Source organism: Macrosteles quadrilineatus, unplaced genomic scaffold, assembly GCF_028750875.1.
Source record: "Macrosteles quadrilineatus isolate MER2022 unplaced genomic scaffold, UCM_ALF_1.0 Scaffold_16__1_contigs__length_3527350, whole genome shotgun sequence".
Classification (NCBI taxonomy): domain Eukaryota; kingdom Metazoa; phylum Arthropoda; class Insecta; order Hemiptera; family Cicadellidae; genus Macrosteles; species Macrosteles quadrilineatus.
Window position 1 is genome coordinate 1,418,212 of NW_026542609.1, and position 25,888 is coordinate 1,444,099.

General features: G+C 36.5%; 1 protein-coding gene across 8 annotated transcripts in view; it reads right to left on the minus strand.

The window, feature by feature from the left end:
- Positions 1 to 12,618: 12,618 nt before the first annotated feature.
- Positions 12,619 to 25,888, minus strand: part of LOC129005104 (SH3 and multiple ankyrin repeat domains protein 3-like) — a 238,027-nt gene continuing 224,757 nt past the window's right edge. For all 8 annotated transcript variants that reach the window (XM_054433907.1, XM_054433903.1, XM_054433901.1 and 5 more), the window contains 3 exons: positions 24,090 to 24,315; positions 23,394 to 23,518; positions 12,619 to 14,081 (listed from right to left, as the gene is read on the minus strand). In XM_054433907.1, coding sequence (XP_054289882.1) covers positions 13,374 to 14,081; positions 23,394 to 23,518; positions 24,090 to 24,315 — 1,059 coding nt within the window. In that variant the 3' untranslated portion in view covers positions 12,619 to 13,373. The remainder of the gene's footprint in view (positions 14,082 to 23,393; positions 23,519 to 24,089; positions 24,316 to 25,888) is intronic.

The window sequence follows — 25,888 nt, forward strand, 5'->3', positions numbered from 1 at the left end:
TTCATAGATTATCACTGTACATCCTTTCCCATCCTTATCTCTTTCCGGTCGATTAATAGCTGTTTGACTAAACTGTAATGTGATACTCTTTGATGCTGCTGCTGCTATCCTGATAATTAGACCAATTCGTATATACCAAGGGAAAATGTGGTTCGGATTCCACTATAAACTGTAGGTCCCTTAGTTGCAATTAGCTGTATTGGCTATTAATTAACAGCTGTGTCTAAGGAATGTCGGCCTTAGTCACTAACTAGACTACAAGATCGCACCACTCATCCTACACTTATCTCCATTCATACTTGGCTTAAAATACCTACTTTGTATGGTCGCCATTTAATAAGAAAGAAAGTATAAGAAAGATGAGTTGTTTTAGACAATCCATCCCCATGCTACAGTTAATTGAGTTTAACCAGGTTTTAAAGGTCTCATTTAATTTAGGGTTAAACCCAAATAACACGCATTTGATATGGGAAAATTAGGTTTTTTGTTATTTACCCAAAAACCAAAAGAGATACAAGTAAGTGTAAATTAAAAAGTTGTCAAGAATTAAAAAAAACCTATAACATGATGTGCCGCTTCATGTTGCCATTTGAACATTTTCAAAAATCATTTTTTTAAAATTTTTATTATTTTGAAAAACCGTTACTTGTAGTATATCACAGTAAAGCTAATTTCATGACGTGTAAGACAATTCAACCGAAGAAGGGCTAAGTGCATTGGTAAAGGAAACACAGAGTATTAAAAAAATATTGATTTTTTCCAAAAAAAACTGCGACCATTTTGAAACGGAAAAAGATAATTAATTTCTGTTTTCGCCAAAATGTTTGTCTATTACATACCTTTACAATGGTGTATAACATGACATATGTTTACGTTTTTGACGCTCAGTTTTTGGCACACCATGTATCGGAAAAATGTTAAAAATATTTTTATGTTATACCTTGTTGGGGTCGATTTAATAGAAAATAATTTTATTTCATCCTTGTAGGTTAAGCCGTTTTTTCGTTATCAATTTGAGACACCTCTCGTGGGACACCCTGTTTATAATATGCGTCCGTCCAAATTTTGATGTACAGGGTCTTTGTTAAAGGTTTTTTTTTACTTTTTTTTTGCTGAAAACTCTGTTTTAAGTACTTTAGAAACCTTGTTGTTTGGAATAAGTGCTGGTGCTGGTCATGATTCATAATTATGAATCAGCAAAGTAGATTTCTAAATTACGTATGAAGTATCAACTGGAATTTCAGGTCATCATATTCAGAACTCACAACTAACTGGTTCTCCTAACCTTCTCTAGTAGGACCAGCTGTTCATGTTTGAAACAATTAAAAACAACACATCTGTCTCTGTCACATCACCAGGCCCGCTTTTATAAACGGGCAGACTGATGGGCATATGCCCAGGGGCCGGTGGTTGGGAGGTGCCTGGCAGGCACTGCAAGTCCACATTCAACACCATCAAACGTTTTGCAGACTACCTTCCACCAAGGTCGGTCCTAGACATATATTTTGGGGGGGTCAACGGGGGGCCTGGGGGGCATGGAATACCCCCCAGCAAAGGAGGGGGGTCCGGTCCCCCCCCGGAAAAAAATTTGGAAATATCGTGCTAAAAAGTGGGTTTTAAGCTATTTTAAGGACCATAAGTTTAATGTGTTCAAGCTTCCCAGTTTATTTAAAGGTCAAAGAAATTTTTTAAAATTAACTTGTATATTGTCATGTTTTTGCATTATTGAGGCTTGTTGTTTTAATAACGAAGAAATACCGCAACACTACAACACATTCAAGCATTATTGATTTACGAAAATACCCTTTTAACTGGTGCCGATTTGCAAGCTAAACAGAAAATGTCCAAAATCAGACCAAGATTTCGAACCAGAGAACGTATTTTATCTAAGAAGTGCTTAAGAACTTGCACCCAACACGACTCCATTGTACCTGCCCAGTAAGCAACAGTTAACCTACACAAAGTACACTACCCAACTAACGTTGCCCGTTGACGAAAAAAAAAAAAAAAAAAAAAACCAAGATGGCGGACATCTAGCATCACCTGCAAAGTGCTCCCATATCTAAAGTGTAGTTTAAGTGGTAAAAAACAACAAAATTACTAATTAAACATCACACATCCAAACAACAACTTTATCAAGTGATTTTAAGACAAAAACATTTTGGAAGAAGTGAAACTCGAAGACATCAACCTCAAATCAAGCAAGTAGGTCGTACACATCAGCACCTTCACATGAAAGGTACTATTAATCAAGACCCTCAAGAAAATCTCATGAAAAGCCAATATCGAGACAAACTGAACATGACTGTAAGTTATTAATACAAGTTTAATACCAACAATAACATTTACCTCAAGAATTCATTGAACAGATGGTTATCTTGTAAACATCGCACAGTTTAAAAGTTTCAATTTTACATTTACATATAAGTGTCCAAATTCTTTAAATTAAACTCTGCAAATATATCAAACCACTAAAGCACAATAAATATTAAAAAGTACAAAGAAAGAAATTTCACCAATATATTTGTGACAAAGTATCAAATTGACAACCAAGCAGTGACGTCATAGCCAACTCACAGCTTTACACATTCTTCACTTCCAACACGACACCTGCTGCCTGGGAGTGTTTGAACTGAGAGTTGCTGACTGCACGCTCAGCACACCCTGACCACAGACACTGCCACTTCAAACAGTGTCTACAACTTACTCCCAACCAGTAATACAGTGCAACACTGTATTCCTCATTACTCTACATAAATTTTTGACAACAGAAATAAATTATTTATTTATTTAAATATTTCTATCCTGACATAAAGAACCAGCCAAACTTTTCAAAACCGATACAATTTTACATCTAAACTTCAAGACCCCTGACATAAAGAACCAGCCAAACTTTTCAAAACTGATATAATTTTACACCTGAACTTCAAGATCCCTGACATAAAGAATCAGCCAAACTTTTCAAAACTGATATAATTCTACACCTGAACTTCAAGATCCCTGACATAAAGAACCAGCCAAACTTTTCAAAACTGATATAATTTCACACTGAACCTCAAGATCCCTGACATAAAGAACCAGCCAAACTTTTCAAAACTGATATAATTTTACACTGAACTTCAAGATCCCTGACATAAAGAACCAGTCAAACTTTTCAAAACTGAATCAGCAACTGGATTAACTAACATGGAAATAAGCAACAAAACTAGCTTTAACACCGGACAAATTGTGTTTGTAAAATTAAAAGGGTACCCACACTGGCCAGCTAAAATTACTGAAATTTGTACAAATGACAAAAATTGCACCTCAAAATATAAGGTAATTTTTTTTGGCGACAACAACACTGCTGACGTTAGAGAAACGGATATGTATTGTTACGAACAAAGTAAAGATCTGTATGGGAAATCAAAAATAGACAATTTTAAAAATAAAGTGTTCAACAAAGCCTTAAAGGAAGCAGAAAATGCCTTCTCAAACCCGAAATGCTTGAACCCTGACAGAAACACAACAGTAGACAGTAATGTCCCTCCACTAGAAAATAAGCAGCTCAGAGATGTCCTAAATAAAGTACAAGATTTACAAGAACAAGAACAAAATCCTGATGATCTAGAGACATCGCTCACACTTGCTGCGGAAGCTGGACATGCTTTACTGTTAGAAAATAATAAATTAAAGCAAGAACTACATGATATGAAGCAAAAATTCTCTTCCTTAAAATGCCAAGACTTCAGAGACGATAACTTTGCTGACATGAACCTTGCTGAGGCAAAAATTGAAGAGCTTGAAAATGACAAGGAAATCCTGCTCTCCCGAAATGCTTCACTGGTTGAAACACTAAATGAAGTAGAACTCCAACTAGAGAAGGAAAGACAGCTAAGAATTAAAATGATACAAACCTTTGAAGAACAAGATAATGAAAGAGAAAAACTACTACTCAACTCAGCAAATGAAATTAAGCAATTAGGTGGAATGATAAACAAGCTGAAGCTAAACCAAGATGACAAAATGGACCTACCTCAGACACCAAAACCTACTGGCACTTCAGAAACACAAACAAATCACTCCGATTTTTATGTTCCCAACTACTGTGCCTCTCTAATTACTGAGCTGGCTCAGCTGAAAACTCGACAAGACCAACTAGAACGCTCTGTGGAAACTTTGCAAACAGAACTGCACAAACAAGGTGAACAAATAAACCCTGCTACACCATCAACAGTCACACAAAGTTCACCCACTAAAGAGATTTTTCCTCGTTCTAAAAACCACAACATAAGCAAGAGCAAAAAACCAATTGGGAAAGAAAGAAACCATTTCAGTGTATCTCTCCAAGTAGCCAAAAACAAATCTCGGCTTGAAGAACCTGCCAATGTAGAAATAGGCTTACAGGTAGATGGTGTAAAACAGAAATGCGATGCTGACATCTTGACACGAGAAACTACAAGGAGAGAAAGCCAAACTCCTTTCAAAAAACTGAACCCGGATATGACCAGGAGAAACAACCAAACTCCTTCTAAAAAAATGACTCAAAAAGAAAGGCTTCCACCTATGACAGCAAGAATACGAGGCGACCAGGAAACTTTGGATGACTTTTTCATGAAGCATATAGATTACTTCAAAGGCATAAATATCCATCACAAAGAAAGATTATCAGCCTCAATTAGTCACTCTGAAACCCCAGCCTCTAGAAGTACCTTGATCCCACCCCAAGTAGATAGCAGCAACCCAAGTACAGAAACCAGCAACACCCAAACCTCTTTTTTAGGACCCTCAACCAAACCACCGGCAACAACATAACAAAATCTAAAAACAGTGTTGACAACCAATCAAAACACCCACTAGTTCGCAGACACCAACTCACCCTTGCCCACCAAAATATAGACTGGCTGTCTAATAAAACAGAAAGACTGTCACACTTCCTTAATAATGAACAACCAGACTTCATAGTTATTACAGAGCATGGTCTCTCCCGAGAAAACTTAGAAAACACACAGCTAGCTGGCTACACCCTAATTGGAGGCTACACAAGAAGAAATCATACGAAAGGAGGAGTTGCAGGATATGCCAAACATGGCTTGGAAAATTATATGAAAGTACTTAAGATAAGTGATGACGACTCAGAACTAATATGTGAAACTGCTCTCTTCGAAATAAAACTGAAAAAGGAAATAGTCCAGGTCATGGGAGTCTACAGGCCTCCAAGGGACAATTTGGAACAAGCGCTAGATATCCTAGCAAGCCAGCTGGAATATGCTCTCCGCACAAAGAAGAAAACTGTCATCATGGGCGACATAAATGTAAACAACCTTGGTGAACATGCAAACGACACAGATAACATCCAAGTTGAAGATCTTCTATCCTCTTTTGACATTGTTAGACTAAATCTGCCGCCTACTAGAATTACACATGAAACTAAAACCTCAATAGACTGGATCTGTACAAACATAGACCCAAAACATATCCAGACATCCATTATCCTGTCTGGACTCTCAGACCACACTGCCCAAATTGCCACTCTCCAACTACCATCAGAAAAAATCACAAAGTCAATTAAGGAGAAAAGAAGAACTCTCAACAAAAACACCATAAATCTATTTAAAACCAGGCTCCATGAACAACCCTGGGATTGTGTCTACCACATAGAAGATGTCGATGAATCTTATAACAACTTTCACAGGGCTATCCAAGGAATACTAAATGAGACCTGCCCAGTAAAAATGACAAGGAGAAAACAACACAATCAAAAAAACTGCTGGGATGCTGAATGCTCTAGACTAAAAAATCTATATATAAATGCCCTGGAAAAAGAAAACCGCACAGGTCTACCTGAAGACAAAGCAGAAACCGCAGCAAGAAAAAGGGACTATGACCTAAGACTAAAGACTTTGAGGATAACTCAAACATCCGACTATATAAGCAATGCCGACAACAAGTCCAAGGCACTCTGGCAGGTAATAAATAATGAGAGAAAATCAAGTACCAGTATAGCAAATGAGTGGGAACTCCTAGTAGATGGGGAGACATTACAGGACCCAATCAAAATAGCAAACCACTTCAACAGTTTTTTTGCTACAGCCGCGGAAAGGACACTTCAGGCAAACAACACCAACACACACACCAGAACCCCTGAAATTCCTCCTTTAACAGCTAACAAACTAAAATTTCAGCTTGCAACACATAACGAAGTACTAAAAGCAATAGACTCACTTAAACCAAAAACCTCATCTGGCACTGATGAAATATCAGCCAAACTGGTCAAAACATGCAAAAATGAACTTATTAACCCACTAACAGCACTCATAAATAAGTCTCTCAAACAAGGGGTCTTCCCAACACAGCTCAAAACTGCCAAGGTATACCCTAAATATAAAAGTGGACCAAACACAGATGCTAAAAGTTACAGACCAATTTCACTTATACCGACCTTCTCTAAAATCTTTGAAAAAATCGTCCTTAACAGACTAATATCCCATCTAGACCAAAACCTGCTGCTCACCAGCCAGCAACATGGCTTCCTTAAAGGAAGATCCACTTCCACTGCCTTAATACAGCTCACCGAGCACATAATAGAACAACTAGAAGACGGCTCCTCAGTCACAAGTCTGTTTCTGGACTTTAGCAAGGCCTTTGACTGCCTTAACCACAAGACACTTCTTAGAAAATTGGGAGCTCTGGGTATTGAGGGAAAGTCTAAACAATGGTTCCACAGCTATCTTAATGGCAGACAGCAACTAGTTGAGATTCAGCATGTAGAAAAAAACACTCGCCATAAAATACATTCCGAAACTGTCCCTATACGGAGAGGAGTACCACAGGGATCAGTTCTCGGACCAGTCCTGTTCCTCCTCCTCACAAATGACCTACCAGACCAGCTACAAGAATACTGCCAAACCACAATGTATGCAGATGACACTGTCATCACACTAACCGACAAATCAACGGAAACTTTAAACCGAAACATCAATATAACCTTCAACATGACTAAACTATATTGTACAGTAAACGAATTGGCTCTAAATGAAAAGAAAACTGTTCAGCTGAACTACTCTACTAAAAATAAAGACACAAACGTATTAATCCCTGGGATAGAAGCACAAAACAGTACCGAATATCTCGGCATTATCATGGATTCAAAACTGACATGGAAACAGCACATTGACCAACTCTGCAAGAAGCTACGCTCTGGCATTCATGTCATCAGGCGAATGAAGCAGGTTGGTGGTCTGGACACCGCAAAAACAGCCTACCATGCCCTGGTCGAGTCACACCTCAGGTATGGTCTGGTGGTCTGGGGAAGTACATCCAACAACTACCTAAAAAGAGTACTTATCCAACAAAAAAGAGCTATAAGATGCCTAGCAGGCCTTCAATATCAAGAAAGCAGTCGTGATGCATTTAAGGAACTAAAAATCCTCACACTGACATCACTTTACATCCGTTAGGCAATTCTCCATGCCATCTCCACAAACCAAACAAGAAACAGAGACATTCACCATCACAATACACGGAACGCCTCAAGCTTTGCAATACCACCTCACCATCTAAGTCTCTTTGAAAAGAAGCCATCCTACAAAGGGGCCCTGTATTTCAACAACCTACCAGAACAACTTAGAAATGAACCAACTCACCGTTTCAAGAACCAATTAACAACATGGCTGCAAGAAAGGCCATTCTACTCCGAAAAAGAATTCCTTGACAACCAGCTTTAACAACATATTAAATCAACAAATTTTAATTATTATTCTGACGCATGTACTGTTCTCAACGAATATGTAAATAAAGATCATTGTCTATTGTCTATTGTCTATTGTCTATTGACGTCACTGCTACCGAAGAATTGGTTCTCGGTGTTCTCAATTTTTTCTATGCCTGTGGCATTTTACAAGGGGTCAACGTGAGAATAACGTTTTTGTGGTTGTGCCGGTAATTAAATCTGTCCCTTCCGCATCTTAAGTCTGTGACACTACGGTACCATTTTGTTGTTGTTTCGTGGCTATCAAAATACCAATTGGGTTGTAGTATTTGGTATTCTTAAATATGATATCAGGTGCTCTAAATATAAATACTATTTAATATTGAAAGTTTTAAATTTTGCTACGGTAATCATTGAATTACATTTACTGTAATTACAAATTCCAGAAATACGAGCTTAGAGTTTTGTTATTTGAGATTGTTTAGTTTTTTATAGGGTCTTGCCATCTTTGTTTGTAATAAATAAATAAATTCCTAAAGCTGAACTCAGATAAATGAATATTCTACTATCCTTCAAGCTTTGACTATTTATACAACTTATTTTCTTTATCCAATACCTAAATCAAGTTTTCAATCATCTAGGTTAAAGTGAATGATAACATTTAAATGCAAAAAAATAAATAAGAAGAAGAATGCGGCCGAGTGTCGAACGCCAGCCTCGGACACTGCCGTTGCCGTATGTATGAAAGCGTGCGTTGTCTGCCGATCTTCCCTACTTTTCATAACGTATAAAAAATAATAGTAGGACTCAAACAATCTCAAGTTTTAGGTTAGAGTTTGTAATTAGCCCTTTCGTTCTTCACAAGTGTAAAGACTACAATGAATTTGGTAGAACGATTTGCAATACAAATTATTAAGGTTCCCCTGGTATAATTGTAAATCTATATGAAAAATATTTTGGGGGGTCATGGCCCTTCCTGACCCCCCCCCCCTGGGACCGCCCTTGCCTTCCACTGAACTTGAAAATCATGTTAGTAAAAACTCTCATCTTGACTCATTTCAACTACTGTGATGTGGTGATCAATGACATGACAAATGAGGTTTCTAGTAGACTTCAGCGAGCGCAGAATTCCTGTATCAGATCCATGTTTGGCCTTAGGCGATATGACCATGTAACTCCCTACTTGTAAGTCCTAATTTCGCCTCCTAAATAAAGACATTTTTCATTTCATTTCACATCCATCTACCGCCTGCACTAAAAAAAGGGGGGCGCTGCTTTTGAGTTTGCCCAGGGCTCCATTGACCCTTAACGCGGCCCTGCGCATGACAGATAAGTAAGTATATAAGGCATAGGGGCAGCTTGCTTATGGGACAACCATGTGCTTTAAATTCTGGTATTTTGTGTCGGGAATTTACTTGTGACGAGCAAGAAAGAGCCAGAGCGGTGAGCACTGTGCAGGAAATTCTTATAGGGCACAAATCTTCCTTCACCGTGAGCGTTGTAGTACATGTGGGCGACAGAGGGTGGTGTTGGAATTTGCACTAGATAACAGCACTGGCACTAGTGCTAGACACCACTTAAGTATAGGCCTACCATGGAGTGTATCCTCTGCTCCTTACTCTATGTCAATCAGCTGTAAAAGATCAAACAACTACCAATGTGCTGTAATTCAGTCCTAGTTTTAAATAGTTCACTAATTTGTTGTCAGATACCACCTACCAAGGCTGCATCGACGAGAGCGTTTTGTCAAACCGTAGCATTGTCTTTTCACACGTGACAAGGAAGGCTCCTCAAACCACCTTAAAGGATTAAGAGTTATAAATAACACTTTGGTTATCATTTCATAAAATACCTGAATAACAGATCAACAATTATAGTACTGTATGGAATGTAGATTTATCAAAACGGCATAGATAAAAAATATCGAACAAGAAATAGCTTAAATATTGAGATTAGTTGTAAAATAGGGTAGAATAAGGCAGAAGCTAGTCAGGTTTGCCCCATTTTACAACTAAAAATCGTAATATTTAAGCTATTTCTTATTCGATATTTTTAAACATGGTATCGTTTGATAGGGAATTAAAAATGCTAAATAAAAAGTGTACCTACTTGACTTTTTTTCATAAAATTAGCTGTTTTTGAGTAATTTAAGTTTTAAAAATTAAAATGGCCGCCATTTTTAAATTTTAAGTTGAATCAAGATGATTTTTTTTCTGCCTTAACCTACATACCAAGTTTTATAAAGATTAAAGATCGGTTGAAAAATTTAAAAAATAAAAATGTTTTTATAAAATATACAAAACGGCGGATATCTGGTTAACGAACCGATTTTGGAAAACAGGTTATTCTTGATTTTCTCTTTATTTTGATCCATAGAACCATTTCCCGGAGTTTGGCTGTTTACTTACGGGACACCCTGTATATGTATGTGAAAGCGATAACTTGAGTAATTTTTGTCCGTTTTTGATGAAATTTGGCTTGAAGGTGTAGGGCGGAATAAACTTGAATGAGTTATGTGAACCAGCATAATCAGACTATGGGATCGGGGTTTTATGGGGTAAAAATTGGTTTTTCTCATGTTTGATCCTCAAAAGAAAAAAATTTCCAATTTCTCTTAGTACCATATTTAGAGCTTAAAAATACAATTAATTTAGTATATTAAAGTGTTTTTGTACGGTTATTGATCACAGAAAAAATCGTAAATTTAAAATTACTATGCTATTTTTATGGAGAATATTGTAAAATGTGGTAGTTTGCAGCAGCAGGGGTATTTTATGAGTGAGTTTGGGTGAAACATACTTAAAAGCTCTTTGCCGGTCTTTTGGATTGTTTTGTTCTTATCTCTTTTTTGTTGCCCTCAACTTCTTCTTTAAAAATTGTCGATCATATATTTTTTTTCAGTGTTTTAAATCTTGTAATTAATTGTTGATAATTAAGTAGTTAGTTTTGTTTTATATTAAACCTGCCTGTAGCTTGCCATCTTGTTGATTGTAAAATGCATGTTCTGAATTAGTATGTTATCATTTTGTAAACTGGTTTATGTCGTGAATAAATAAATTGAATTGAATTGAAAGAAAGTGAAAAATTGAGGAAGTGCCCGCCTAACAATCAAAACTTTGCCACTGAGAAAAGTGAGTAGCTTTTGAATGGTTCGAAACTGGACCCAGCTGTTCCTCACCCAATGGGCAATGGCTTTATATGATTCTGGCTAGTGAAAACAGCCGGTCTTTGTGAGTAACAAAGCTACACAGATAACCTTACAACATTCTACACTCATCCTTCACTTATATTTGGGTTAAAATACTCACCTTCTTGGTGTCCCCATCTGAATTGATGATAACGATAATAAAAGTGAAGAATAAAGACAAGTGACTCAAAGATATGTAAAACATGTTCAAAAAGAAACCATACTACTAAATGAAATTCATCAAAAATTATCTACATGGAGTTGGATTAACTGTAATCGAGTGTAATGCTGGAGAGTCGCTTTTCATAGGGATGGCAACTTCCTCCTCTCAATAAATTAATGATAATAATAAAATAGTTTTAGTTTAGGACTTAATGGCACCACTGGTGACAACTTTGTACAAAACAGATCAGTAAACTCTCACACACACACACGCATCACTTACCGTACCTATTGAAAAACAAATGTTCCAGAGTCAGAGGACACTTAAACAAATAGAAAACTCAAAAGTTTAGGGAACCGTAAATAACAAGGAAAAATGATAAAACAAGTTTTACACATGTTTGTTATATTTGTTAAATATTACAACAGTTCACTCGTATCCGATTAAAAGTTTCCAAATGTGACTATCTAGTGATGGAAAAGTAATCCAAAATAAGCCTCTACAAGCCAATAGCCAACTACGGGTGTACAATGTACATCTCTCCTTCACAAAAACTTCAAATTTAGAATATATCATTGTCTTATGGGGGGAACTTTGATAACATTTTCGTGTATTGATACAAAACTAATCGAGCCACATTCCAAGAAATTGGTGTTAGACTTGCAACATTAGTGGAAAAATATATTGTATAGATAAAGAAGTAAAAGAATTTGAAAATAATTTTTAAACCTGTTGTAGATTTACATTATGATTACCTTTTAGAATTTTGATGAAGGTTGAATGTTTAAAATATTCAGTTATTTATATCAATAAAGATATAGTTTCAAGATGTGTTCCACAATACAACCTAACGCTAAAATACTAAAAAGAAAATAAAGATGAAAAATCCTCCCTCATTGATAACATCATGGAATGTGACTTACATGTACAACGTGTGTTATTTACAAACCTGAAAAATCTCTTTAACAATGTAAATATGGGTTAAACACCTAATGAATTAAGACAGTACTATTAATTTCAACGATAAAAATATTTCAAACAGTATAGAAATATTGTGGTACAAAATAAGCAATAATATTCTCTCAATTGACATATAGCAAACAAGTACGGAGCTCGATCCGAAATAAAATTTCATCTAGAAAATATAATAATTTGGAATAGACAAGCGCTGAATTGGAGAAGTGAACTAGTTAGCAACAATGCTGAAATGTGGATAGTAAAAAAACACCGATTACATATGTACACGTGGCTTGGCAGGATACGGTCGTAGACCAACTGACACTTTACTAGAGGTACTTTCTATGAGCAAGTTTTTTTTACATTTATTGGGATTACTTTATTTAAAAAAATTTCATTAAAGGGATCTATGACAGTAACTTATACTTTCTAGACTTGAGTTTCAGTACAAAATTTGTGGCTGTATCATCAGCTTGTCTAGTATTAATTTTTAGATTTCTTGGTTTAAGGCCTTCCATACTTATTTAAATATAAAAAATGGAACTCACTTTTAGTCAAATTTAACAGAGTGTCACACATAATTGTTGTAGCTAAATTGTCATAATTTATGAAATACATATCTAAATTATCTACATCAAAATTTTATTTCACAAAGGAATAAATAATCTGTGTACATAGTTCCCTTCAAATTTCTCATAATTACTCTCTAACTTAGTTTAAAGTTGGACGCAAACTTAGCTTTACATTGATAATCATTACTAATCCACTATATAGACACTATTTACACGATAAACTCAATATTCGGAATGTATAAATAACTAAGTATGAAACAATCTAACTCTCGTATATAAAAGGAACATACATTAGGCAAGATAAATTAACTTGGCACATTTATAATGTACAACTGACGGCATGCTGTTTACATACACTCAAGTCTATGCTTATATACAATTTGAACAAAAAACTATAATCTTTTAACGAATATAAATCAACAATAAATACAATAGTATGCAACTATGCAAAATTAACTACGGTAGTAAGCCAGCGCATTAGACTTGCTTTGAACAGTAAGGTAGAATAAAAAAATCTGTTTGCACCTTCCAAAAGGAAAAAAAATAGAACCTCAAAATAGTACTCTTACACTTACATAAATGATTTTACACATCCCAAAATTGATCCAGAATTTAAGTAATTATATTTTAAAATAATTCACGGTAGTAAGTAATTTACAAACTAATCAATGACTTCTTTATAGAAAAACCAAAAGAATTATTTGTATCACTAAAAATTATTTTGAAAAAAGTTTTATAACAGTTTTTTCGGCATAAAACATGCCACAGAATTAATGTAAAGAATTACATGTAATGCGTTGATCCTTACTGACTATGAAGCCTACTGGGAGCTGCCTTTGGTGTTGACCCGACTATTCGAACTCTCGTGACTAAGCGACCATCGGAGAACTGTGGTGGGGGCGCCAACACTTCCTCCATAACGGGGCCAACCCCGCCTGCATATTCCGGGGGTGGCGGAACAACTAACTCCTCCCTCTCATCAGTGTCCGCCTCGAGTGGTGGGGGTAGTTGTGCCAGCGACACTGCGTTCCTTGTTAGAGCAGATCTCTGCGAAGTTCGAGGAAGAGTTGACGTTCCAGTCGAGGATTCCTGATTCACATCAAACCCGGAGGGAGGTCCCGCAGGTATTTCCTGATCGGAGCTGACTCCACTGGAAGAATTATCCCCGTCTTCAGCTCCGGGGATAAAGTCGTTCGGGTAGGATTTGGAGCTTTTCAGCTGTGTTCGGACTTTCTGAATCTCGTCTACGCTGAAGCTGTGAGGTAGACTGCCGGAACTGGTGCTGCTACCGCCACTTCCCTCTGTCTGGTTCACTCTGATCACAGTCTTGTCCGCGGGCTCCGTGTCGCTTTCGTTCTCACTGAGGCTGTAGTCGGGGTCTGGAATAGGCGGGGCCGACACCGGTTGCTGTTTGCGGTTCCGGATCGGCTGAGCGTAGGGATTTGCGCCCTGAGATCCTGGCGCTGGTTTGAATGAAGACGACGGTGATCGTAAACTGTGTGATTTACGAACCTGTGGTACAAGTGAGTGTGTTAGTGGTACACTGCAATCAATCTACTGACCTTTTAAATTTAAATGGAAAAATTGTTTTCACTTAAATAATATGCATACTAAAAGAAAAAATCTGACTTCATACAAAACTTCAAAAGCGGTAGGAGCATAATGTACAAGGTTAAAAAAAATATCTAAAATAATTTAAAATCAACATTATACAAAAATAACATGTCCAAAATCAGGGTGTCTAGTTTATTTCCATTACAAAATTCAAGACTAATTCCAGACTTTTCAAGACTAATTCCAGATTTTTCAAGACTAGTTTTTTCAACAATTAGTGGGTGTTGATACCAAAATGTATCGATTCTCGATTCTTGATACCGATACCAATTTTTATAGCTTAACCAAATTTTCTAAATAATACTACACCAACCCCTGTCTTTGTCATAAAGTAGTATTATGATAATGTTGTGTTTTCAAGTAAAGAAATAATGCACCAATATAAAACTAAATAGCAACTAGCAAATTTGTTTTTTTTTTATCATGAAATCTTCCGCGTACCGTACGTTTAGACATCATCATTGACTGCAGCAATTACAGAAACGTGATCGTCGTCGTCCACAATCGCGACAAAATCATGAACATTTCCCGCGGCCTTGTAGACATAAATGACATCATCGTCGTCTCCCGCGGTCTCAGAAACGTCATCGTCATCGTCCGCGATCGCGGCAAAATCATGAACAATTCCCGTGGCTGTTTAGACATCACCGTCATCTCCCGCGGTCACTGAAAAGTTATCGTCGACGTCCGCAATCACGGCAAAATCATTAACATTTCCCGCGGCCGTGTTGACATCATCGTCGTCTCCCGCGGTCACGGAAACGTCATCGTCATCTCCCGCGGTCACGGAAACGTCATCGTCGTCGTCCGCGATCGCGACAAAATCATGAACATTTCCTGCGGCCGAGCAGATATCATCGTTGTCCCATGCGGTCACAGAAACGTCATCGTCGTCACCCGCGGTCACGGAAACGTCATCGTCGTCTCCCGTGGTCACGGAAACATCATCGTCATCTCCCGCGGTCACGGAAACGTCATCGTCATCTCCCACGGTCACGGAAACGTCATCGTCGTCGTCTGCGATCGCGGCAAAATCATGAACATTTCCCGCGGCTGTTTAGACATCTTACCACCATCTCCCACGGTCACGGAAACGTTATCGTCGTCGTCCGCGATCACGGCAAAATCATGAACATTTCCCGCGGCCGTGTAGACATCATCGTTGTCTCCTGCGGTCACGGAAACGTCATCGTCGTCACCCGCGGTCACGGAAACGTCATCGTCGTCTCCCGTGGTCACAGAAACGTCATCGTCGTCTCCCGCGGTCACGGAAACGTCATCGTCATCTCCCGCGGTCACGGAAACATCATCGTCATCTCCCGCGGTCACGGAAACATCATCGTCATCTCCCGCGGTCACGGAAACGTCATCGTCGTCTCCCGCGGTCACGGAAACGTCATCGTCATCTCCCGCGGTCACGGAAACGTCATCGTCATCTCCCACGGTCACGGAAACGTCATCGTCGTCGTCTGCGATCGCGGAAAAATCATGAACATTTCATTTCATCATACATAGCCGGCACTTATTGTATATGTATGGCTGAGTACCATACTAAACAACGCCTGCAAAAACTAGTATACCTTTTGCAAACTCCGCCGTATTGTGGGATGACAGGAACGCCTTTTCCATTCATTTAATCAATGGATTGTTAATCTTTGTTGCTTTTAATAATATTTTGTTTATGCGCTGCTATGTTGTAGTTTTGTAAAATTGTTCAAAATGACATCATATTTTCAATTATTGTATAGTACTAGAGAACCCGCGAGGCTCAATGAGCCGCATAGTATGAAACATAACGCCAAGAAAACATTAAGCTTAAATTCGAATAGTTTTAGTTACATCTTAGAGTTGTTTGAAAACTTATTAGGAACTAATTTTAAATATCTCTATTTGCGTCGTCAAGGCTCACTTACATTACCGGTATTTCTGCTCTCAGTTTTAACTGATGACTTCTAATGAATGCTAAACGATCTGCTTCAATTCGAGGTAACATGCTGCAACAAAGTGTTTCCAGAATCGAGAACTTAAGAAAACCTTATATGCTTTACTGATAACCTGTGTTAAGTAATTTAAGTCGAGTCATTTTATTTCTTTGATTTGAGACATACACCAACCTACTCAAACGAATTTTCTCCGTATAGAATCCTGAAAAATGGGGTGATATCAACCATTTCATGTGCTACATGTTTTAACACAGAATACAGTACCTAATACAAAAAAATCACACTTATTTTAATAAGGAAATAAATTTAAAGAATAACAAACAAATAAGTACAGCTAAGGTATTTTTAACATTAGGTATATGGAAAGTTCGCTTTAGAAATGAATTACGACCTTAAAGGGTAATTTACGAAATAATTGATAGTTTGGATAGTAATGGAAGTTTGACAGTTTAACAGTTTGCTACAAACACTTGGTTGAAATGAAACATTTACTACAAGTGTACATGTTGCTCGAAATCGAGCAATTGCGAAGAAGTAAAGTACGGTAGTTGTTTAAAAACAAATAACTTATTTAAAACCTAATAAAAGTCATAATTTCCGATGAGTTTAAAAGACTCAACTCATAGATCACGTACCTAATAGTTCCATATAATCAACATTTCTTGTAAATATTTTATCATTTTTCAAAAGCTGATCTAGTTTTTTAGTGTTTCTACAAATATTTCCCACTTATAGCCGCATTAGGTTGTCCATGTTGATCTTCGTCAATGATAATGTAGTCTGCATGGTACTACCCATTGTTGCCAGTACGTTTACAAATTTCTGTAATTTTTTTACAACGATAACATTTTGTTTACATTACTTAAGAACTGCCTGATTTTCTGCATAACCTCTCTATCACAATTGTATTTGCTTCAATTGGCAATAATTTGGCTAGTTACTGTTATAACGTCTGTTATATAATTGAGTACACGCATATTCAATTATATACGTGTATACTCAATGGATAAATTTACCTGAAAAAATGCAGGATTGAAAGGCCTAATATTGTTCAGATGGTTTTTTGTTTCCCTTAAATGTGAATAATGCAAATCCTTCAATGAAAGTTTTATTGAAGTTTTTTGGATGTAGCCATATTATTTTAAAATCGCTTGACTGTTAATAAAACATATATTTAATGTCCTTGCCGTAACAGTTTAATAGTATGTTTTATGTTTTATCTATGGTTTAATTCAGCCTTAGAGTGTTTTCCTTTGCCAATAATCATAAAGTTAAGTCCGTGTTTCCTACAAAATAGTAACACTTCGACTAACATCCTTGTTCATTTTTTGTGGGAATATTCATACTGTAGGTGTTCTTCATTATATAGGAGGTAAAATATATCAAATTGCCAAGGCTTTCTCGATTATTTAAATTGTAAATTAAAGTAGTACATTTATTTCATTTCTATTCAACCAAAATCAGTAAATGAACCCAATGCGTTTCGTTGAATTGAAAGATAAATAACAGCAATTAAATTACACAGCTGATCAAAATATAAACAATTATTGTGTTCTTCATAAGGAAAACATGGGAACCTTTAAAACCACTGGGGCAAAGCTTAAGGGACTTTTTTATAAATGAAAGGCCAGTTTGCAAATCTACTCGACACGCTCTTTCCAATGAGACGTCAATGGATAAAATCGGTTAAGAAATGGCGGAGGAGTTCAACCGACAAAGTTTCATGTAGCGTATTAATTATAAAGATTTGAATTGGGGTTGGCGCAAATATTACAATAGAAAAAAGAGAGAGAGCCTGGATGAATTGATATACCAAAAAGAAAACATCAACAGGGACACTATAACAGTATATCTATTACTTATTTAATACGCAAGCAGGTTTTTTGTGACAATTACTCCTCCGAAACTACTGAACCGATTGGCATGTTTTTGGTATCATTGGAAAGAGCGTAACGTGAAGTTGTGCAGAAAACTTTCTGCTTAGGGAAATAATTAGAGAGTGAGGCCCAGAGGTCCTTTAAAGTTTCGTATTTCTCCATAAGATTAACATGGGAAACAAACACCGTTATGAAATTTCAACCACTGTTGGCAGAAACTAAAAGTGAGAAGAAGAACATATGTTAATTGTAAACAGTCAATACGTTTGCTAAGAAACTATAGATTTTTTATAGGGAAATTTTCTAAAAAACCAAGTGTTGCACGTGGTAGGGACTTAAACGTGAAATCTGTACATAAAGCACATTTGTCTGATATAAGGTTTTTGCGTAAAAATTAAGCTCTTAATTAGGACATTGAACTATGATAATTATTATAATTCATTTTTATTTTAACAATATCCATCCACCACCGTCAATGCGTCGATGATATTATTTAGCTACAACTGCAGCAACCCTTGTCGCGGCTGTAGCTACCTGCCGCCGAGAGAAAGCTCACACCCCAACACAACAGTCTTTGTTTGGGTTTCAAGGAACGCAAACTCTTTGTTCTCTTGCTCGCAAAACTGGACCCTCCGGTCATCGAACCGCCGCGCCGCTCCGCTTCTGCGGTGTTATACAGCCCAAGAGGCTTTGCACCCCGTGTTTAGTAGTAGGTGTTTGGTGTTTGAGGGCATTTGTCTCTCAACAGTTATTCTCTATTAATGGAGATGGTACTCAAGTAAGAGTACCGATAACGTGCCCGGCATGTCATTCCATTGTGGACCGAATAATTATGGGTTGTTATTTAAATTAAATGAATTGTTTTTTTTACATATTTTATTTTACCCAATCTGGCTGCTTCCATAATTTATGTTATTTCAATTATACATACACTCACTCACATTTACGTACGGAAAACACTTTAATCTGTCATTTTATTCGTTATTATAATATGTCGTATTATTATTATATTAAGAATCTACACGCTGAAGAAACACTCTTTTCCATTTTGAAATTCATAATCTCATATGTAATAATTTATTTATCTTAGGAAGGTGGCTAAGGGATGAATGCGTCCTAAAAGTAGCCTACTATTATGGAGGGCCCACCACGAAAAGCAGTTTTCTTTTAATTAAAAAAAGTTTGCTTATTGACACTGGGGACATTGGGTCACTTATTCTTGTCCCATAAGGAAGCCAATGGGCCCCATTTTTAGGTAAATCTTCTTCTAATTAAATAACAAATAACTCTTTATAGGTGTATTTAATCTTTTAACGGTGATTGAAGGGGTATACTGTAAGACATAATAAGTGGGCCTACAACGTATGAAATCACTTTATAATGCAATGTAATCATTTTCGAATTAAATAATGCCAGAGAGGAGATAGGATTATCAAAAAACTAGCTGAAGCCGGCAGACTTTGACTTGCCTTTGGCTATTTATATAATTTAAGTATCGAGTAATAAAAACCCAAACTAATTCCAGGAATATTACAAAAATGTGTACGTTATCTATATATATAAAAGGCAAAGCCCTCACTGACTCACTCACTCACTCACTCACTCATCACTAATTCTCCCACTTCCCATTTACCTAGGAGGCTGAAATTTGGTACACTGATTCTTTAGGCATTAAATAGGAAAACTAAGTTGTTTATATTCTGATCGGACTCTCGGGCTCCGCCCCAGTGGCTCTGGAGTTTCCCATGTTAATCTTATGAGTACTTATATTGAAATGGTATTAATGAATCTTAACAGCTGTTTCAATTAAACAAGTTGGTTCTGTTCTATGATGTTCAATAGCATTAAAGTTACAAGGATTACCAACAGGGTGCAGCACCATTATTTCTTTGACATTTATGACAACAGCTAATTTGTAACCTAAAGGTGAGTGAGCGTAGCGAACGAACTTCAACCTGGAGGCGAGTGAGCGTAGCGAACGAGCTAACCTGAAGGCAAGTGAGCGCAGCGAACGAGCTCCAACCTAAAGGTGAGTGAGCGTAGCGAACGAACTTCAACCAGGACGTGATTGAGCCATGCGAACGAGATCATCTTGAAAATGAAGAAGTTAGACGGGGCAAAGCCCGCGGGTTACAGCTAGTCTTATATATTAAAACGTAACAGGTTTTTTTATTTCACGATTCTGAATCAACCACTTGACGGATTTTCATCATTTTTGCGTTGAAAGAAAGATTTGAAAGAAGCCAATTTTGGGAACTAGGGAATGTCGAAGCCACAATTTTAGTTTAGGGTTTCAGTTTTTTTTATTAAGTTTAAAATTTTAAAAAGTCCAGCAGCCGACGCTAACATTCTACTCTAGGTTTTGGTATAATACAATTTGCTTAACGTAACAGCTGTAAACAATCAGCGTTTTCGACACAAATTCAGCATTTGGATGAAAATGAAATGACATACGTAGGGTTGACTTTCTATACTATGTGTAATGCTTTAATAATTGATACGTTTATTTATTCGGTTAGAGGACGAGAGATAATTTAAATATACAAAGTAAAATTAAAATAATAGATGTTCTAATTTATTTTTTCAACAGTCTATAAAATCTTTAGTTTGTTTTAGTGCAATATAATTTGTTATAACTAACAGCTGGTTGAATATACAAATATTCTAAGAACTATGAGGTTAGTTTATTTACTCTGTGATTTTGTCATTGATTATAGAAATTAAGTAAGATTCTATAACCATTGCTTTATACGAATCGAAGCTCACGAGACTACAAAAGAAAGCTTATGAAAATTGTTTTACCACCCGAATTTTTGAGGACAGGTTGGGAAAGTATCAACGACCAGAAGTTTTAATTAATCTTGGTAGCTTTTTCTTTACAATAAACTTTGAACTGCTTAAACTAAGCTTGAATTAGGAATAGACATATTGATAAAACTATATACAATTTTAATGGACTGCTCGATTCCCGTACGTAGGACGGGCCAACAGCTCGTTTTAAAATAAAACTATTTATTCCCGAAACATACCATTAATTTACATAGCATGTTTTAAATTATACTTCATCCATATATTTTGTTAGAAAAACAAATCTATTTAAAAATCATAAAATTTAAAATTCCTGCAGGACCGATTTTGTTAGTACTTAATCGTTGGAAAGCCTAATTCGTATAGATTTGCGAATAGTTATGAAAGTGTGATTTTATTACTTTTTGAGGAGAAAAAATGAAAATAAACAATAATACATTAAAAACGCCTTTTTTCCAAGTTTATATTTGTAGCCAACTTTAGACTGTCTTTATTGAGTATTTTCAGGAAATACATGATAGTAATTTGTAGGAAATTTTATTCTCTATCAAGAATATCACCGTCCACTTTGGTCGACTTCCTCACCATTTTAAAGTTACTCTATTTTCAAAAACGTTAAGCAACCTCCCAAAGGGGTGAGAAAATACTGAATGAAAGATGTTGTTGTTAAACTTTGTACACTTAAATCTACAGTTCTACTGAACCGATTTTATTAATTAATAGGTCATTGGTAACCCTAATTTGTGTATATTTGCAAATAATTATGAAAGTTTGATTTTTTAAAGATTGACTAGATGAAACCCGTCAAAGTCGACAGTTACTGTTGAGGTTGCAAGCAAGATCGTTTGACTATAAATTGATTATAAATAACTCTATTTTTTGAACAATTTGGGTTGTTCGTGATTTAGCTGTGTCCTTTAGGTACGTCCGATCTTAATACTGTAATCAATAAATCAAATGGAAGATGGTATTTCACTGAAGGTTCTTAGGTCAAAACAAATAGAATAACGTAATTTGAATTGAGTAAAAATATCACAAACTAAATTCCACATCCAAGATATAATCAAATTTATGTTTTCTGATTGAGCGATACAGTATCTTGAAGTTAACTGATTAAAACAGTGCTTTAGGTACGATTATTAAGATCGGAATCTTAATAATTAATAGCTCAAATGAAAGCTGGTATTTCACTAAAGGTTTTTAGACCAAAACATATAGGGTAATTTAGTTAGAGCTGCTGAAATACATCTTTAAATTGAAGTAAAAAAAAAAAAAATTTCGTTGGGTAATACATTAGAAAAATTTATGATTATGTTTGATCACAAATATTTGCTTGCATAACTTTTTTTAAGACCAAAATTAAGAAAATGGGATGGGCAGAAGAGCCAAACGAACTTGAAAAATAACTAATTTAACTCCCATAAGAAATGTACAGGGACACATTTTGTGCATAACTCTAAATATACGTTAATAAAGCTAACTCGACTCGGAAAAGAAAACCCAAATATTACTATTGATGGCCATAGTTGGTTTATCAGTATGCATAATCTAATCATACGAAACCTTTTGTGTTAATAATTAAACGGCTTATTGTTATTTGATTGATTTGTCTTTAATTAAATGTTGTCGTTAACAATTTGCATTTGTGTTTAAAGTGAATTATCATTCTAATGTTATGTGCTTAATCTGTACCATAAATATTAGTGAGTAAAGTGGTGTATGGATTTCAAAACCATTAATAATCGTGGAATAGATATGATAATTGAATAATTATTTTTCGTAGCCAAGCAAGTGTACGGTAAATTGTACAATTACTACTTTACAGAAAACGGCCTCATTAGTCAGCCCGCAATACAGCAGTGTTTTGGTAAAGTATCCTACATTTTGCAGGCGTAGTTACGAGTGAAGTAGTCTCCAGTTGTCCGCCGCACCGTTTGGTTAGGTCGGCCAAACCAAACTGTGCGACTCAGAGGCAAGTGGGAGGGATTGTTGGTCTCATGCTCCGCCGGCCGCAGACCTTGCGGAAACTAGCGCGGGGGAGATTGACCGCGGTGGACCTAGGTATGACTCCGTCGTCTCCCGCGGTCACGGAAACGTCATCGTCATCTCCCGCGGTCACGGAAACGTCATCGTCGTCGTCCGCGATCGCGACAAAATCATGAACATTTCCCGCGGCCGAGCAGATATCATCATCATTGGCTTTCGCGGTTACGTAAACGCAAGACGACGATCGCGGCAAAATCATGAAAATTCCCGACTTTGAAATCAAATTTAAGACTAAATCCCGACTTTTCAAGACCATTTTGAAATTCAATACTAATTCCCGACTTTCCCGATTTTCCCGACTACTAGACACCCTGAAAATTTACATTCCTACTACTACCCTAAATTGGACACAATTAAGTTTATCAAAAAGTTCTTTAAAAACCCAATATCTTATAAATTAAAATAAGAGTACTAAAGAGAAGAAAGCTAAATATTATGCTTCCAGCTTCAGTAACAGAAACTTTAGCAGGTTGCACATTTATTTTTAAAACAATATGTCCTCCACTAAATAAATTAAGCTCTAATACATATTTTACCTGTGGTCTATTTGCGTGGGAGGGAAGAGAGCGAGATCGGTAACCAACATTTTTGACATCTTCAGGCGAAGCGTACAGTTTGGCACTAGCAGCTGGCTTAAAGCTTGACATAACGCCATCTCCACCTGAGGAAAGAATAGCAGAACTTATCAATTTCCAATTCCACCTATGTGGCCTTTGCTTAAATAGGCCCACAGCAGCAAACCTGCAAACTAAGCTAATTTCCATCAAATTTTTACCCTATTTAAACCGCAATTTAAACGGGGAAAACTCCGTATTGTAGTGCAATTGAGCAGGTTTGGGAACTTGTTTTTATAAAATGTAGGATTATAAATTTCAAGAAAGTCTTTACTCGACTTATCGTGTTATAGACCATAGACACTATATAGTGTATTGAAAGTTATAAATTAAAAAAAAAAATGGGTAGTGAGCTGGTCTAGTGGTAGAGTGCGGGAGTTAGAAGACCGAGGTCCTGGGTTTGAATCTTTCCAAACACCAATGGATTTTATGTACCTGAAAATGCTGCGACTCTCTAGGACTAGTCTGAAGTAATGTGTAAAAACAGTTCCGGACATAAAAAATACTCAAACACACATATAAATGACAAAAGATGGTGTTTTTGGTTAAAGACTCCAAAACAAATTCTAAAGTAGCTTCAGACCTATTCCTTTCAATGGAGGGTGGCTATCAACATACCGTTGCCAGTGTCATTTCCAGTGTCGGGTGCGGCGGGTGGTGGTGGCGGAGGCTGGCTAGGCGGGGGAAGAGGTCGCAACTCCTCCTGACTGTGGTGTTGCCGAGGCCCAGTCACAGCCCCATTGACCGCCGCAGCAAGATCCGGGGTGCTGTGAAAGTCCCTGTGTAGCTCTGACACTCCGGCCATCCCTATACCAGCCAGACTGAAGCGCACTCGGGTATTAGCCTGTAGACAACAAATTGTAAGACTGTGTGCTTATAACATAAGTTGATTTATAGACGGATTATGATTCTTAGAATAAACGGATAGCTAGCTTAGCTCAGAAAAAATTAAAGGTTCCTTAGGAAACAAAATATTGTATCTTTTCTATGTCCGTGTTCACTATGGCCTATACAGAGTGTCCCATGTGGTCTCAAAGGTGTCTCAAATTGATTACGAAAAAACGGCTTAAAGTACAAGGATGAAATAAAATTATTTCCCGCTAAATAGGCCCCAAGGAATAAGGTGAAAATATTTTTCTGATACAGGATGTCCCAAAAATTGAGGGTCACTAGTTTGAATCTTGTAATTTACAAATGTAAACATATATCAAGTTATACATTATTTTGAAGGTATTTGATAGAGAAACTTTTTGGCCGAAACTGAAATTAATGATCTTTTTCCGTTTCAAAATGGCTGCAGTTTTTTTTTTTTTTTTTTTTTTAAATCAATATGTTTTTATACTCTGTGTTTCATTATGAAGTTAGCTTTACTGTGATATGCAACGGCTTTTGAAATAATAAAAATTCAAAAAAATTGAGTTTGGAAAATCTGCCAATGCCCACTGTTCAAAGTTTTCAAATAGCAACATTTGTCAAGTGGAACCTCATTTTATAGGTTTTTAATTCTTAATAATTTTGTAATTTACACTTACTTCGTATCTCTTTTAGTTTTTAGTAAGTAACAAAAAACCTAACTTTCCTATATCAAATGCATGTTACAGTATACAACCTCTTATCCGGACACCTTTTAACCGGACATCAGTTTAACCGGACACTCAGCGGAAATGACATCTCTTTAACCGGACAATTTTTATCAGCAAATCGGTTTAACCGGACTAGATCGGCAGGAAGTGGGCAGTACTGAAATAACTGTTCTCGTGGGAAAGATATGAGACCAGAGATCATGTGTCTAAATACAACGCTCTCCAAAATTTAAGTCAAATACCCTACTGTATAAAGTATATGCATTTAAATGATCAGTTTTAACAAGTTTTTTGGGACGTCAGTTTAACCAGAAAACCCGTTATCCGGACTGGCTTCGGAGACATTTAAATTATCAATTATCAATTTTGAATTATTTATAAGATGGGGACGTCACTATGTGCATATTTTAACCCAAATATGAGTGAAGGATGAGTGGCGTGATTTTGTAGTCTTGTTTAGTGACTAAGGCCGACATAATCCTTAGACACAGCTGTTAATTAATAGCCCAAACAGCTGCTGATGGCAACTAAGGAACCTACAGTTTTATAGTAGAATCCGAACCACATTCTTGTCTTGGTATTTAATGAAATGTTAATCCTACAGAAGGGGGCTATCAGAGCTATAAATGGATCAGAGCCAGACGAGCACTGCAAGCCTCTTTTTAAGGATTTTAAGATTCAAACTGTAATAAATTTGTTTATTTATGATCTTGCCCTTTATATCTAAAAAAAACCCCATCACCTAAAATTCAATAATCATAATCACAATAACAGATTTAAAAATAGCGCCTTGTTAGAATCACATTGTCTGAGTTAGACTAGCAAGAGCCACAT